General features: G+C 42.4%; 1 protein-coding gene across 1 annotated transcript; it reads right to left on the bottom strand.

Annotated features, from left to right (window-relative positions):
* Positions 1–744: 744 nt before the first annotated feature.
* On the bottom strand, positions 745–2687 carry LOC133758092 (importin subunit alpha-7-like). The gene has a single exon (XM_062189241.1). It carries the CDS (start codon positions 2439–2441, stop codon positions 840–842), a length of 1602 nt encoding a protein of 533 aa, XP_062045225.1. The 5' UTR covers positions 2442–2687; the 3' UTR covers positions 745–839.
* Positions 2688–13471: the final 10784 nt, after the last annotated feature.

Genomic DNA, 13471 nt, shown 5'->3' with positions numbered 1-13471 from the left:
ACATGGGATCAGTAGCTACACATGGGGAAGCCCCGACTAAAGGCCTGTGCTCCTCCACTCCCTCCATGGGGACAGGGACCCCAGGAGAGCGAGGGGGATCTCCCAAACTAAAGAGATCTGGGCAAAGGGTCAGAGGGAGGGGGAGGCCTCTGTCTCATGGTGGCCTCCCCATCAACCTCTAGTCCCAGAAATTGCTGGCAGCTGGGATTCCTAAAATGAGGAACTCATGGCTCTTGGGAAGAGCAATCTTAATACAAGAAAAAATGTGCAAAAGAAAAAAATTAAATAACTCAATCCAAGCATACAAGATTAATATTCCGTCTGAGCAAGAACACTTTGTTTGGATTTCTCCCCTCCCCTGCCCTCCCACCTCCCACCTCTGGAATATTCCATCTGCTCAAGTACCCAAGATAAGAGTTACACAATCAGGGCAGACGACTGGGAAGGATGAAGGAAGATAAAAGGGAAGGATTTCACCATTAAAGAAAAAAAGAAAAAATAAAAATAAAAAAAAGGTGCAAATTGATTACCTCAGTCCTCCTTTGTCTACCCCTGGGCTCCTGGGTTAAAGACATGTGTGCAGCCAAAATATAGTGTAAGGAAGAAAACCCAACATGTCCCCTTCTTGTCACAAAACCCAAATGTGAGCCTCAGATGGTTCTGTGTGTCCAGAGGGTGTCCCCTCCAGGGAAAGGGCGGAGCAGGTCGAGAGCACAGTCTCCAGGACAGCAGAGGTGTGTGGTGGCTGACGGTGGGGGGCTGGCTCCCCGCCCACCAAAGGGCTGCTCTTCTGCTGACTGGTGATGCTCCCCAGCCCTTCCCCTCCCCGGAGGCAGACATTATAGCTGGAAGCCCTCCATGGGGGCCTCAGGCTGCTGGAAGATGAACTGCTGTTGCGTTTCATCTACTTGGGGAGCCAGGCTGCTATCATCGTCTTCTACACCGAAGTAGTGCTCGATGAGGTCGAAGGCCTTCTGGTAGATCTCTTGGTTCTCATGGCTCTGGAGAAACTCAATTTTATCCAAGCCATAGGCTTCCTCGATGAGACCACAGTAGGGATTGACTCCTGAGCCGCTGCGTTTGCCCTCCTGCACTCCAAGCCGCAGGATGTTCTCCAGTCCATTGAGGGCCACTTGCACAATCTTTGAATCCATCACGGTCAGCAAGTCACACAGAGGTTTGATGCAGCCCAATGAGACCAGATATCTGATCTGCTCAGGGGTTCCTCCTGACGTGGCATTGGTGATGGCCCAGGCAGCCTCTTTTCTTGTTCGGAACTCTGCTTTCTGAAGGATTTCAATCAACACAGGGAAGATATTTGCATCTATGACAGCCTGTATTTGAGCCCTATTGCCAGCAGTAATATTTGAAATGGTCCAGCAAGCTTCCTTCCGGATTGACTCCTTGGGGCTGCTCAGTAGGTGGAGGAGGCAAGGAAGGGCTGAACAGTTGAGAATGACCTGGGTCTGGATGTCATCCCCAGTGACAATGTTACCCACAGCTCTCAAGGCAGGTGAAGCCACTTTGTGATCATTGTGCATCAGAAGCTCTACCAATCTCCGGCAGACTCCAGAGTCAATGACGGCCTGGATCTTCTCATTGGGGCCATCAGACAGGTAAGAGAGGGCCCAGCAGGCATCTGCCAGTAAGTCTGAGTCACTGCTGAAGAGTAGGCGAGACAGCACAGGCAGACAAGGGGAGACCTTTGCAAACTCTGGGGGTGGATTTTTCCCTCGGCAGAGGTTTGACAGAGCCCAGACTGCATTCCGTGTCATTGTCAGTCGTGTGGACTTGGTAAGGAGTGTTAATAAAGGATTCAGGATGGAACAGTTCAAGACGTAATCCCGGCAAACAGAGCTGTCTCCAGCTATGTTTCCCAGTGTCCAGACTGCCTGTTCTTGTACATCCTCAAAGTCCGAGTTAAGCAGCTCTATGAAAATGGGAACAGCCCCTGCTTCAATGACAATTTTGGTTTGCTGGGAGGTTCCAGAGGCAATGTTTGTCAGAGCCCAGGCAGCTTCAAACTGTAATGTACAATTTTCATTCCTCTTCAGAAACTCCACAAACCGATCCACTACCCCTGGAGTGTTGATAACTTCATCTATTGGAGGACTAGGCTCTTTGGAAAGCAGTTTCCGGAATTTCTGTGTGGTTGCTAATTGCAGGTCAGAATCATCAGAAAAGAGCATTTCCACCATCTCTCTTGTGATTACACTCTCCCCAGTGGTAGAGCTCACATAGGAGTCCATGAGGAGACTATCAAACATGGCAGCTTCTTCATTAATTAGCTCCACATTTCTCCGCTTAAAAAGTTGTTGCTCTCGCTTCTGCTTCCGGAGCTGAATGCCCTCTTCCTCTCGTCTTCGCCTCATTTCCTCAGGGTTCAGGGCATTGTTCTTATAGCTCTTCATTCGATAATTATCTTTCCCTGGGCTTGCCATGGTCTCTGCAAGCCTGTAAGAACTGCCAATCACCAGACAACGGAAGAGATTCCTCAACAACTGGATCGGTTCAGAATGAAATTACAAGGCTGCTCATATTTTGGCAGCATCCTCACAGGACTGGGCTGAACAACAATCACTCCATCGCGGCTCCGCTCGCTCAGACTTGGCGGCGGCAGCTTCAGCGGCAGCTTCAGCAGACAATATGGCGGACCCGCAGGACGGCAGCCCGAGAGGCACAAACTCTCCGCGCCGGAACGAAACGCGTTCCCGGCCCCGCCGAAGGTGCGCACTTGGGGATATTATTTTCTATCCTTTTACTTTCAGTCTGTGTGTATCTTTGTTGGTGTGGTTTGTTTCTTTTAGGGAGTAAACAGATAGATCTTGTTTTTTAATCCATTCAAGTCAGTTTGAATATTTTAATTGGAGAATTTAGGCCATTTATATTTGAGGTTATTATTGATCTCTAATGATTTGGTCCTGCCATTTTTCCATAAATATTCCTATTGTTTGATTTAGGTTTCTACTGTACTTTTTACTAAGAGATTTTCTGCCTTCACATTTTTCATAATGATGACTATTGTTCTCTATTTCTGTGTATAGTACATCCTTAAGTATCATTTGCAAGACTAGATGAGTGATGACAGATTCTTTCAAGCTCTGTTTGTATGCAAGATCTTTATTTCACCTTCATTTATAAATGAGAACTTTGCTGGGTATGAGAGTGTTCTGGGTTGACATTTTTTTTTCTTTCAGGACTTATCCTTTGTCTCTCCATTTTTCCTGAGCCTGTAGGGATTCTGATGAGAAGAAACAAGCTGTCAGTCTAATTGAAGTTCCTCTGAAATTAATCTGTAGTTTCTCTCACACACATTTTAGAATCTTTATGTTTTACTTTTGGAAGTTTGACTTTAATGTGTCATGATGAAGATCTTTTCTTGTCATGTGTATTAAGAATTCCTTGTGCTTCCTGTATTTGGATATCTCTTTCTTCCTCCAAATTTGACAAGTTTTCTGCTATTATTTCCTGAATAGTTCTTCTAATCCATTGTCTCTTTCCGTACTTTCAGGAACTCCTAAGACATTTATGTTAGGTTGTTTGATAGTATCTCATAAACCTCAAACACTATTTTCAGTTTATCTAATTTTTTATTCTTTTATTCATTTTGGTTATTTCCAAATATTCATCTTTAGCATATTCATCCATTAAAAAAGAATGAAATGCCTTTTGCAATAAAAATGGATGCAAATGGAAACCAGTACGCTTAGTGAAATAAGCCAGTCTAAAAACACAAATAAGCTTTCTCTGATATGTGGCACTTAGTATAAAATACAAAAAATGTATAGGAATGAAACAGACATTTTGTGATATACTGTTTTGAGCCCTTGTTTATTCACCTGTAGAACTGTCATATCCCTACTTTTTAGTTATTTAATATTGTGATTAGTGGTGAATTATGCCTGTTATTATAGAGTGGATTGAAAGTACATCTTTGCAGAAATCAAAGAAAAAAATAAAGGAGAGGAGGAGGAAGACTGAGGGAGGCAGAAGTGGGGGAAGGAAGTGTGGTTATCTTCTTCAAACTGTACCTAGGAAATAAATGAAATTTGTTCTCTTTCTATTAATAACAATTTTTAAAAATTATATACTACTATATTTTAATGATCAGCAAATATTTTTAAATTTACTGTACATGCGTGAAATCAGTACTTTTTCATTTGATTACTGTTTATAGGGCTTCTCTGTATTTCTGCTGAACTATGTTCTTTTTACTTTTTATTTGTGGAACTCTTTATTGAGTGGAACATTAAGCATTCAACTGTAAAGTTCATTAAAAAGAACTTACCACAAACAGAAAAAAAGATGTAAAGATCAGTAGAGATACATTAAATTACATCCACAAATTAAAAGAATTTGTAACAGCATAGTTACACTTATTTTATTAATTGTTAGAGATTGTAGGTCATACTTCATTGTATTTATGGAAACTGATTAAAAATACAGAATAAATATGCAGATGTAGTTAGGTTAGAACCTCACATCCCAGTCACTCTCATTAAAACTTTGACACGAATTTGTCACCGTAAAAGAATCATGGCTTCCAAACAAAATGGAGCCAGCATCTTCCACTCTACTCTTTCCACTAATTACAACCCTGGAGAAAATAGATCTCATATATATGTATATAGACAGATACACATATATTACATTTTATATATTTACATATGCATTTGTTACACTATGTATAATATATAAAATACACATATAAAAGAATACTATGGGAGGAAGAGCAAATCCACAAACTGGCCAGGGACCTCTACCCTGAAGGAACAGTGTGGCAGTGAGATGTCCTGGTGTGACCTCCCAGGGACCTTAGCCTTGGCCTAAAGCCGCCTGGAAGACAGAAATAAAGACATGGGGACACAAAGTGCACCCTGCTCCCCCGAGACTGCTCTCATCAGCCAAATAGGAAAGATGCAGTCCTACGGGACAGAACCCTTCTGAGAATCTCTCCCCTACTCAGGTAAACACCGGGGCAGAAGCTGTCTCCCTCTCACCTCCCACCAAACTGAGCCCCTCCCACATTCCTGTACTAAAGTCACCAGCCAAGCAGGAGCCACAGCTCCCCTCCACGTCCCTTCTCCCCTGAGTGCTGTGCACATTACTGGGTGGGATCCTGCCAGCCAGCCCCACCTTGCAGTAACTGCAGCAGAGGCCAGGCCCTTCCCTGCCTTCTCTCCCCTCCAAGGGCCATGCCTGCCTTCCATCAACATTTGCAGAGAAAGGCAGTATTTCTCCACTCCCTCCACGAGCTGTTCACAATCCCAGCCCTGCTAAGGGGACATTAATAAAGCAGCAACACACTCAGCTCTCCTATCTAGACTGGAGACTCTGGAAGATTGGTGTGAGTAGGGATCTAGAAAAAGGCATTTTTAATCTCTGCAGAATGTCACAGCGTACCCTCAAACAGGCCACGTGGGAATGTGACTAGAATCGGTACACAGAAGTTTTGAGAGCTGAACAATGGTGTAGAACACCAGATTTCAAACCAGCCCCTCGATAGCACTCAAGTAGGGTAGAACAAAATAACACTGCAAAGATTTTTAAACTTAAGCTGACATTCAGATGAGCTAGGTCATATTTTCTGCACCTAAACAGGCCATGACCTACTAAAACAGAAGATTTAAAGAGCAATCAGAGTTTCAAGACAGAGTGTTTTTATAGTCTATAATGCAGTCCAAAATTATATGTCATGCCAAGAGCCAAGGACTTCTCAGTGGCGATGATCCAGCTGTTAGAATTCTTTGAAGGCTTTTAAGACAACTATCATAACAAGGTTTCAGCAAGATATTACTAACACTTTTGAAACAAATGGGAAAATAGAAATTTTTAGAAAACAATGGAAGTACAAAGAAGCATCAAATAAAAAATATTAAGGGTGGGAGTTGTGCCGCAGTGGGTTAAACCACAACGTGGGCTGCACGCATCCCATACGGGAGTCCTGGGATTAAGTCCTGACTCTACTTCCAATTCCAGCTCCCTGCTAATATCCCTGGGTGGCAGTGGATGGGTAGTTGGGTCAGTACTCGGGTCCCTACCCTGCAAGGGGAGATCAGGATGGAGTTCCTGGCTCCAGTCTTCAGCTAAGCCCAGTTCCAGCTGTTGCAGGCATCTGCGAAATCAACCAGCAGATGGAAGTGTGCCCTCACACTTCCACTCCCTCCCTCACTCCCTCATTCTCTCTCTCTCTCTATCTCCCCCCCCCTTTATAAATAAGTAAACAAACAGATCTTTTCCAAACTTTTACAACGCAAAAAATCATTACTTAAAAAGAAAAAAATCTCTCTAAACGGGCTCAGAGCACAGTGAAAATGACAAATGGAAAAATTAAAGAACTGGTTTGAAACGAGAGGGAAGATTTTAAAAGGAAACAATGCAGGGGAGGGAGGGCTGATGTGGCACAGTGGGTAAAGCTGCCACTTGTGACACTAGTATCCACATTGGTGTGAGTTCGAGTCCAAGCTGCTGCACTTCCAATTCAGCTCCCTGCTAATGGCCTGGGAAAAGCAGCAGAAGATGACCCAAGTACTTGGGCCCCTGCCACCCACGCAAGAAACCCAGATGAAGGTCTTGGCTTCAGCCTGGCCCAGCACAAGCCATTGCTGCCATTTGGGAACTCAATCAGTGGATAGTAGATTTCTCTCCCTCTCTGCCTCTCCTTGTCAGTAACTCTTTCAAATAAAAAAATAATAATAATGTTTTTTAAAAAGTGAAGAAGAGAGTCCCAGGAGTTTGTAGAATAACTAAAAATATATCACCTGTGTCACTGATATCCCAGAAAGAAGGGAAAAAAGGCAGAGCCTTAAAGTTTCAATGGCTAAAAATGCCCAAATATGACACAAGACATAAATATGAAGGAAGAAAAGGCCAATAATCCCAAACAGAATAAACCCCGCCCCCAAAAAAATACATTCCCTGACATGTCATAATCAAAGTTCTGAAATCTGAAAAATAAGGGAACAGTCTGGAACACAGTCCAAAAGAAACAACACATTACCTAAGAAAGCAACAACTCAAATCTCAAAGGATTTCTCACCAGAAACAACGGAGGCTATGAGAAAACAGAACATCTTGGGACTGGTACTATGGTACGGCAGGTTAAGCCACCACCTGCAGTTCTAGCATCCCATATACGCTCTGGTTCAAGTCTCAGCTGCTCTACTTCTGATCCAGCTCCCTGCTGGTGTGCTTAGAAAAACAGCAGAGGATGGTGCAAGTGCCTGGGTCCCTGCACCCACATGGGAGACGCAGATAAAGCTCCTGGCGTCAGCCTGGCCTAGTCCTGGTTGTTGCAGTAATTTGGGAAATAAACCAGCAGATGGAAAATCTCTCTCCTCTCTCTCACTATCATGCTTCACTCTGACTTTGAAGTATATAAAGAAATCCTTGTTTAAAAAAAGAAAGAAAATAGTAGTGCATCTTTCGAGTAATGAAATAAAACAACTATCAATCTAGGATCCTGTATCCAGTGAAAATACCTCAGCATTTAAAAAAAAAAAAAAAAACTCAAGTATTTGGATTCTCTCACAAAATCTGAGCACTTGCCCACCTAGGCCTGAATGGTCTTAAGGCAGAGGAAGCTGCTGCCTCTCTAAGAAATGTACTCGCCAGCTCACCTGAATTCCCCTCTTCCGTCTCTTCCCAAGAATGCTATTCTAGACACTTCTTCTACTTGCTTGACAATTGCAAACATTTAGGTTTATAGCATCCAGACTACTAGTTCTGAAGTTTCGAGGAATTCTAATAAAAGCCACTTAATCTCTCAAACTAAAGATTTGCACTTGGTGTCAAGTTTCTGTGTTTTTACGCATTGACAGACCTGACTTGAAGAATTCCTGACTTAGGGACAGGTGCAGTGGTAAGCAGCACCTTAGACGTGCACATCTCATATCTGAGTACCTGGGCTTCAGTCCCAACTCCAGGTACCAACTCCAGCTTCCTGCTAATTCACACTTTGGGAGACTAGATAATGCCTCCACAGATAGGTATCTGTCACCCACTCACGAGATTGAGTTCCCAGCTTTTGCCTGGCCCAGGCACAGATGTTGCAAACACTTGATCCATTCGGGAAGTGAACAAGCCGATGGGAGAGCTCCTGCACTCACTCACTCACTGTCACACACACACACACTCTCTCTCTCTCTCTCTCTCTCTCTGCCTCTCAGTAATACATAAAAATGAAAAGAATTCGAATTCCTGACTTAATCACCAAGAGAACAAATGTACACAAATGTACTGTCCTAATCCTGTACACTCTGACATTATCAATTCACAATACTTTCCCTGTGTCAGCTTTATGTAGAGATGCCTCTTATCTTGTCACATGTGTTTGCTGTCTTATTCTACAATATTCAATCCTGTTATGGAGAATAAGACAAACAAGACAAATAAGGGAAATAAACAAACCTAAGTATAGAAGTATCTCATGAAATATCTTAGACATAAAACATAGAGTCTCTAACTGAAGGAACAGGAGGACCGTTGGCATCAAAGCTTCCTGGCATGGGATCAAGCTGCTAGTGCAGGCTGAGCTGCCCTCTGCGACGCCAGCATCCCAAATGAGCCCCAGGTTAGCATCCCAGTGGCTCCACTTCTGATCTCCCTGCTAAGGTGCCTCAGAAAGCAGCAGAAGATGGACCGGGTGCTTGGGCCCCTGCACACACAGAGAACATCCAGATGGAGTTCCAGGCTCCTGGCTTCATCCTGGCACAGCTCTGGCCATTGTGGCCATTTTGGGGCGTGAACCAACAAATGGAAGATCTCTCTGTGTCTCTCTGCCTCTCCCTCTGTCATTCTACCTTTCAAGTAAATAAATAATTTTTTAAAAAAGTTTTGTGCAGTCCACACAAGCTATATTTAAATAAATAAATAAATATTCATGAGATACTGAACATGCCTGGCACAGCTGCAGATTCTCCCATAATTGATCCCTTTTAATTCCTATGGATTACTTTTTTCTATATTCATCAGTATATCTTAACTAGATCATATATTTATTAGGGATAAAGACCATAGATTATGTTGCATAGATGATATGAGGGGACTTTTAAAAGTTAGTGGATGGGGAGGGCACTGTGGGGTAGCAGGTTAAGCCACCACATGCAGTGCCAGCATCCTACATGGACATCGGTTCAAGTCCTGGCTGCTCCTCTTCCAATCCTGCTCTCTGCCATGGCCTGGGAATGCAGAAGATTGCCCAAGTGCTTGGGCCCCTGCACCCACGTGGGAGACATGGAAGAAGATCCTGGCTCCTGGCTTCAGATCGGCGCAGCTCTGGCTGTTGTGGTCAAATGGGGAGTGAACCAACGGATGGAAGACCTCTCTCTCTCTCTCTCTCTCTCTCACTCTCTCTCTCTCTCTCTCTTTCTCTGACTGCATCTCTATGTAACTCTGACTTTTAAATAAATGAATAAATAAATAAATGCTTTTTTTAAAAAAAGTTAGTGTAGGAGCCAGCACTGTGGCTTAGCAGATAAAGCCACCGCCTGCAGTGCCACCATCCCATATGGGCACCGGTTCTAGTCCCAGCTGCTCCACTTCTTGTCCGGCTCCCAGCTATGGCCTGGGAAAGCAGTAGAGGATGGCCCAAGTCCTTGGGCCCCTGCACCTGCGTGGGAGACCTGGAAGAAGCTCCTGGCTCCTGGCTTTGGACTGGTGCAGCTCTGGTTGGTGCAGCCAACTGGGGAGTGAACCAGTGGATGGAAGACCCCTCTCTCTCTGTGCCTCTCCTTCTCTTTCTGTGTAACTCTGACTTTCAAATAAAATAAACAAATCTTTTTAAAAATGTTAGTTGAAAATGGAATTAAAAGGTGATTGTTTTGTTGCAAAAAATTTGAAATTTGCAAGAGGCATCTTCAATAAATTCATGGAAAATAACTAGGCCTAGATTAAGATTTTTTTGCACCAAGATAAACATTTTTAAATTCTACTTTCCACAAACTTTTAGGAGAAACCTCACAGAAAAGTTTAAGATCCTGAAAGCAGTGTCACATGGCGTAGTGAGCCTCAGACTTTAGAGAACACCACAATCATACCAGAAGCTTGTTAAAAATGCAGCTATTTGGGAACCTGCCATCCCTGACATTTTATTTGGTGATTTAGAGATGTGATACAGAAAGATCCATTTTTACCAATATAGGATCATCTGGGGGTAGGGGCTTCATCAAAAAAGCACTGAAGCTAGGAATTGTAGAAAGTCTAAGAAAAATAATAATCTTTACCTCCTTTCTTACTATGATCAATATTATTGAATAATTTAAAATGAACTTCAGAGCAATCTATAAGAGACTAGGAAAAGGGAAGCTAGTTCCTTTATCTTGGGTGATATGCTATGGCAGAAGACAAAGAGAATGTATTGTTATCTGTATGTGAGCGGGAGAGATCGAGTTCCACAGAGGGTGGGGAGGACGTGATTTCCAGCAGCAGACACGATGCCTCCTGCCCTGGTTGTGACTGGCATTGCCCATTCGGCAGCAGATGGAGCAGCAAGGACCACAGCTTTGTTGGAGGCAACTGTCGCGAGTTGTCAACCCAGGGTCATACATCTCTGGTCTTGTTTGATCAATTTCAAGGCATCCAAGCATTTGTTGTACACCTGTGATTCCACGTAACAGCCAAATTAAAAATTTTTCATTAATATTTAAATTTCGTAGAACTTGTTACTTACAGACAACTTCAGGTTGAAGAAGCACACCAAAGAGCATTGGGGAGTTTTAAATCGGACGCTTGAAACAATAGAAAGCCTTTTCAGGTTGAACGGTCACATTATGTGTGAGCTCACAGCAGCTGAAATAAGTAGTCTATGCTCTTGACTTCTATTTAACCTTACGTAGTGTTTTCCAACCCTGCCACCAGGTAACAACTGATCTAAATTCACCTAACTTGACTTCAACAGTAAGCTGTCAATTCAAGTACTCGGGCTTTAATTGCTGAGACACATAATCATCACTTTGGAATTTTTGGATAACACATGTAATAAATGTACTAAGAAAAATTCTCTCATATATCTTTAAATCATTTATTCCTATCCCACTGAATCTGCAAGTAGTTGAATTAGAATTCCAAGCTCCTACAAGTCATTGAAATTCAAAGAAATACACAACTAACCCAAAGTACCATAAACATTTGTATGCTAAATAAAGGCAATTGCCTACTTGCACAAGCTCTTATTTTCCCCAATTCAAAACAGCAGACCACGAAGAAACAGCCATCCTGATGATGATACAGATGGAGTCTTTATTGCCACCTTACCTTAAAGGATACATCAAGCAAGTAATAGCTGAGTTCAGTACCTACGAGTCATTAAAGCATCAATAAAAAATATACAGTAAGATCATTTTTTGTTTGCTGGTCTGGAGCTTACTAACTTGAATATTTAAGTGACAGCTGCAATGTACTGATCTGCCATCTAATAAGAGATTATATAAGAAGAAAGCAAAAAATTTTGACCTAATTAATGCTTTTCTAAGCCACACCCAGCTATACCATAAAGATAAAAATCCTATGTAACAAAAATCCACATAGGACAATGTTGGGGAAACTAGCCACCACCTGGGAATACTAGTTTCATGTCATAAAAATCATTCAAAAAAATTATGTGCAAATAAACCCAATCACCTGTAAGATTTAATCAGAACATTTAGCTGGGTTTCATGACACTTATTTTCTCTTATATTTGGATAAAAGCTAAGAAAAAAAATAGCAACATTCTGCCAAGTTTGCTATTAACATGTTACACAAGCAGGATATTCCCAGCTTCCTCACTGGTTGCTTGATGAACTTATTCCCCCTGGGTGAGGGTTTTATTTTATCAGAAGCAATACTTGTCTTTCCCAACTCCAGAGCCTCTTATGGTGAATATTTATTATAGTACTTTGTTATGTCATGTTCAAAAGAATTTTACTCTGAACAATTTGCTAATAAGTAACACTCCAATTGCTTAAGGCCTTTTGGACTCTGAAATTTTTATAAAACTTGACCAATATTTTACTATTTGATTTTTTAAGAATATATTACTCTACAGAAGAAAATCAATAGCTTAATGAGAAGACTATCTAAGGATTCTCTTATGGAGAAAGTTAATCCTATAGGACAAAGAAAGTGACATTCAGTCCTTAAAGAAAACAGTTGGCCACCACCATGTAGTAAAATACAGCCAGCCACACAGAGAAGCTTGTAGACTTTGAAGGCTAAGATTTCATGGCAAACAGGGGCCAGTAGGGTAGCACAGCAGGTTAAGCTGCCATCTATAATGCTGGCACCCCAGATGGGCACTGGATAGAATACAGACTGCTCTGCTTCTGAACCAGCTCCCTACTAAGGCACCAGAGAAACCAGCAGAAAATGGCCCAAGTGCTCGGGTCCCTGCCACCCATGTAGGAGGCCCGGAAGAAGCTCCAGGCTCCTAGCTTTAAATAAAATTTAAATATTTCAATTAAGTGTTTAAAATTTTCATGGAAAACTAAACATAATTAAACCAACAAAGGAACACTTCTGTAGGAAAATCAGCAAAGCAATAAACAAAAAGGAAGTAAGGAGAAAGCAGACACAGTACCAATAATAGAAAGGTTAGATGTATGAACAACAGTGGTACCGTTATACAGTGGAATACTACTCAGCAAGGAAAAGGCTCTCGCTACTTATACACGCAACCACTCAGAGGAGTCTCATATGAATTACATCCCGGAAGAGCAGCCAGAATGCAAAGCTCCCTATCGTGTGATTCCACTTATTATTTTCAAAGATTTGTTTTATTTATTTTAAAGGCAAAGTGACAGAGTCAGAGAGACAGAGCAAAAGGTATCTTCCATTTGCTGTTCCTTCCCCAAATGGCCACAACAACCAGAACCAAGCCAGGACTGGGCCAGGCCCAAGCCAGGAGCCAAGAGCACCATCAGTCTCCTGCATGGGTGGCAGGGGTCTAAGCACTTGGGCCATCACCTGCTGCCTCCCAGGGTATGCATTAGCGGGAAACTGGATTGGAATCAGATCAGCTTCCTGCTAATGTTAACTAGGGCGGCAGCAGGTGATGGCTCAAGTCCCTGCTACCCACGTGACAAAACCCAGCGGATCTCCCAGCTCTGCAGTCAGCGTGGCTCAACCTCAGCTGTTGCAGGCATTCGGGGAGTCAATCAGCAGAAAGACCTCTTTCTGTCTCTCTCTGCCTGTGTCTTTCAAATAAAGTAAAAATAGGATTTTAAATGACTGATGAATAACAAAGCTGACACTGTGGAAGAGTGTATTACTAAGGGTCATTTTCCGGAATTACTGCTGATATAAGAACATTTAGTCATTTTACCAAACGTGCAAAACTCAAATTAAAAAATGAGGTAATTTATTAATTCCAGAATAAAACTTTGAACACTACATGAAAACCAAAATTATTCAGCAGCAAATAATAAACATTTAATGCTACTATTGAAAAGAATTGCATGGCTTAAACTTTTAACTTGAAATAAAATCTCAGTGG

Source organism: Lepus europaeus, chromosome 4 (genome assembly GCF_033115175.1).
Source record: "Lepus europaeus isolate LE1 chromosome 4, mLepTim1.pri, whole genome shotgun sequence".
NCBI lineage: Eukaryota > Metazoa > Chordata > Mammalia > Lagomorpha > Leporidae > Lepus > Lepus europaeus.
Note: the sequence above shows the minus strand (reverse complement) of the source record. Positions and strands in the feature narration are given on the sequence as shown.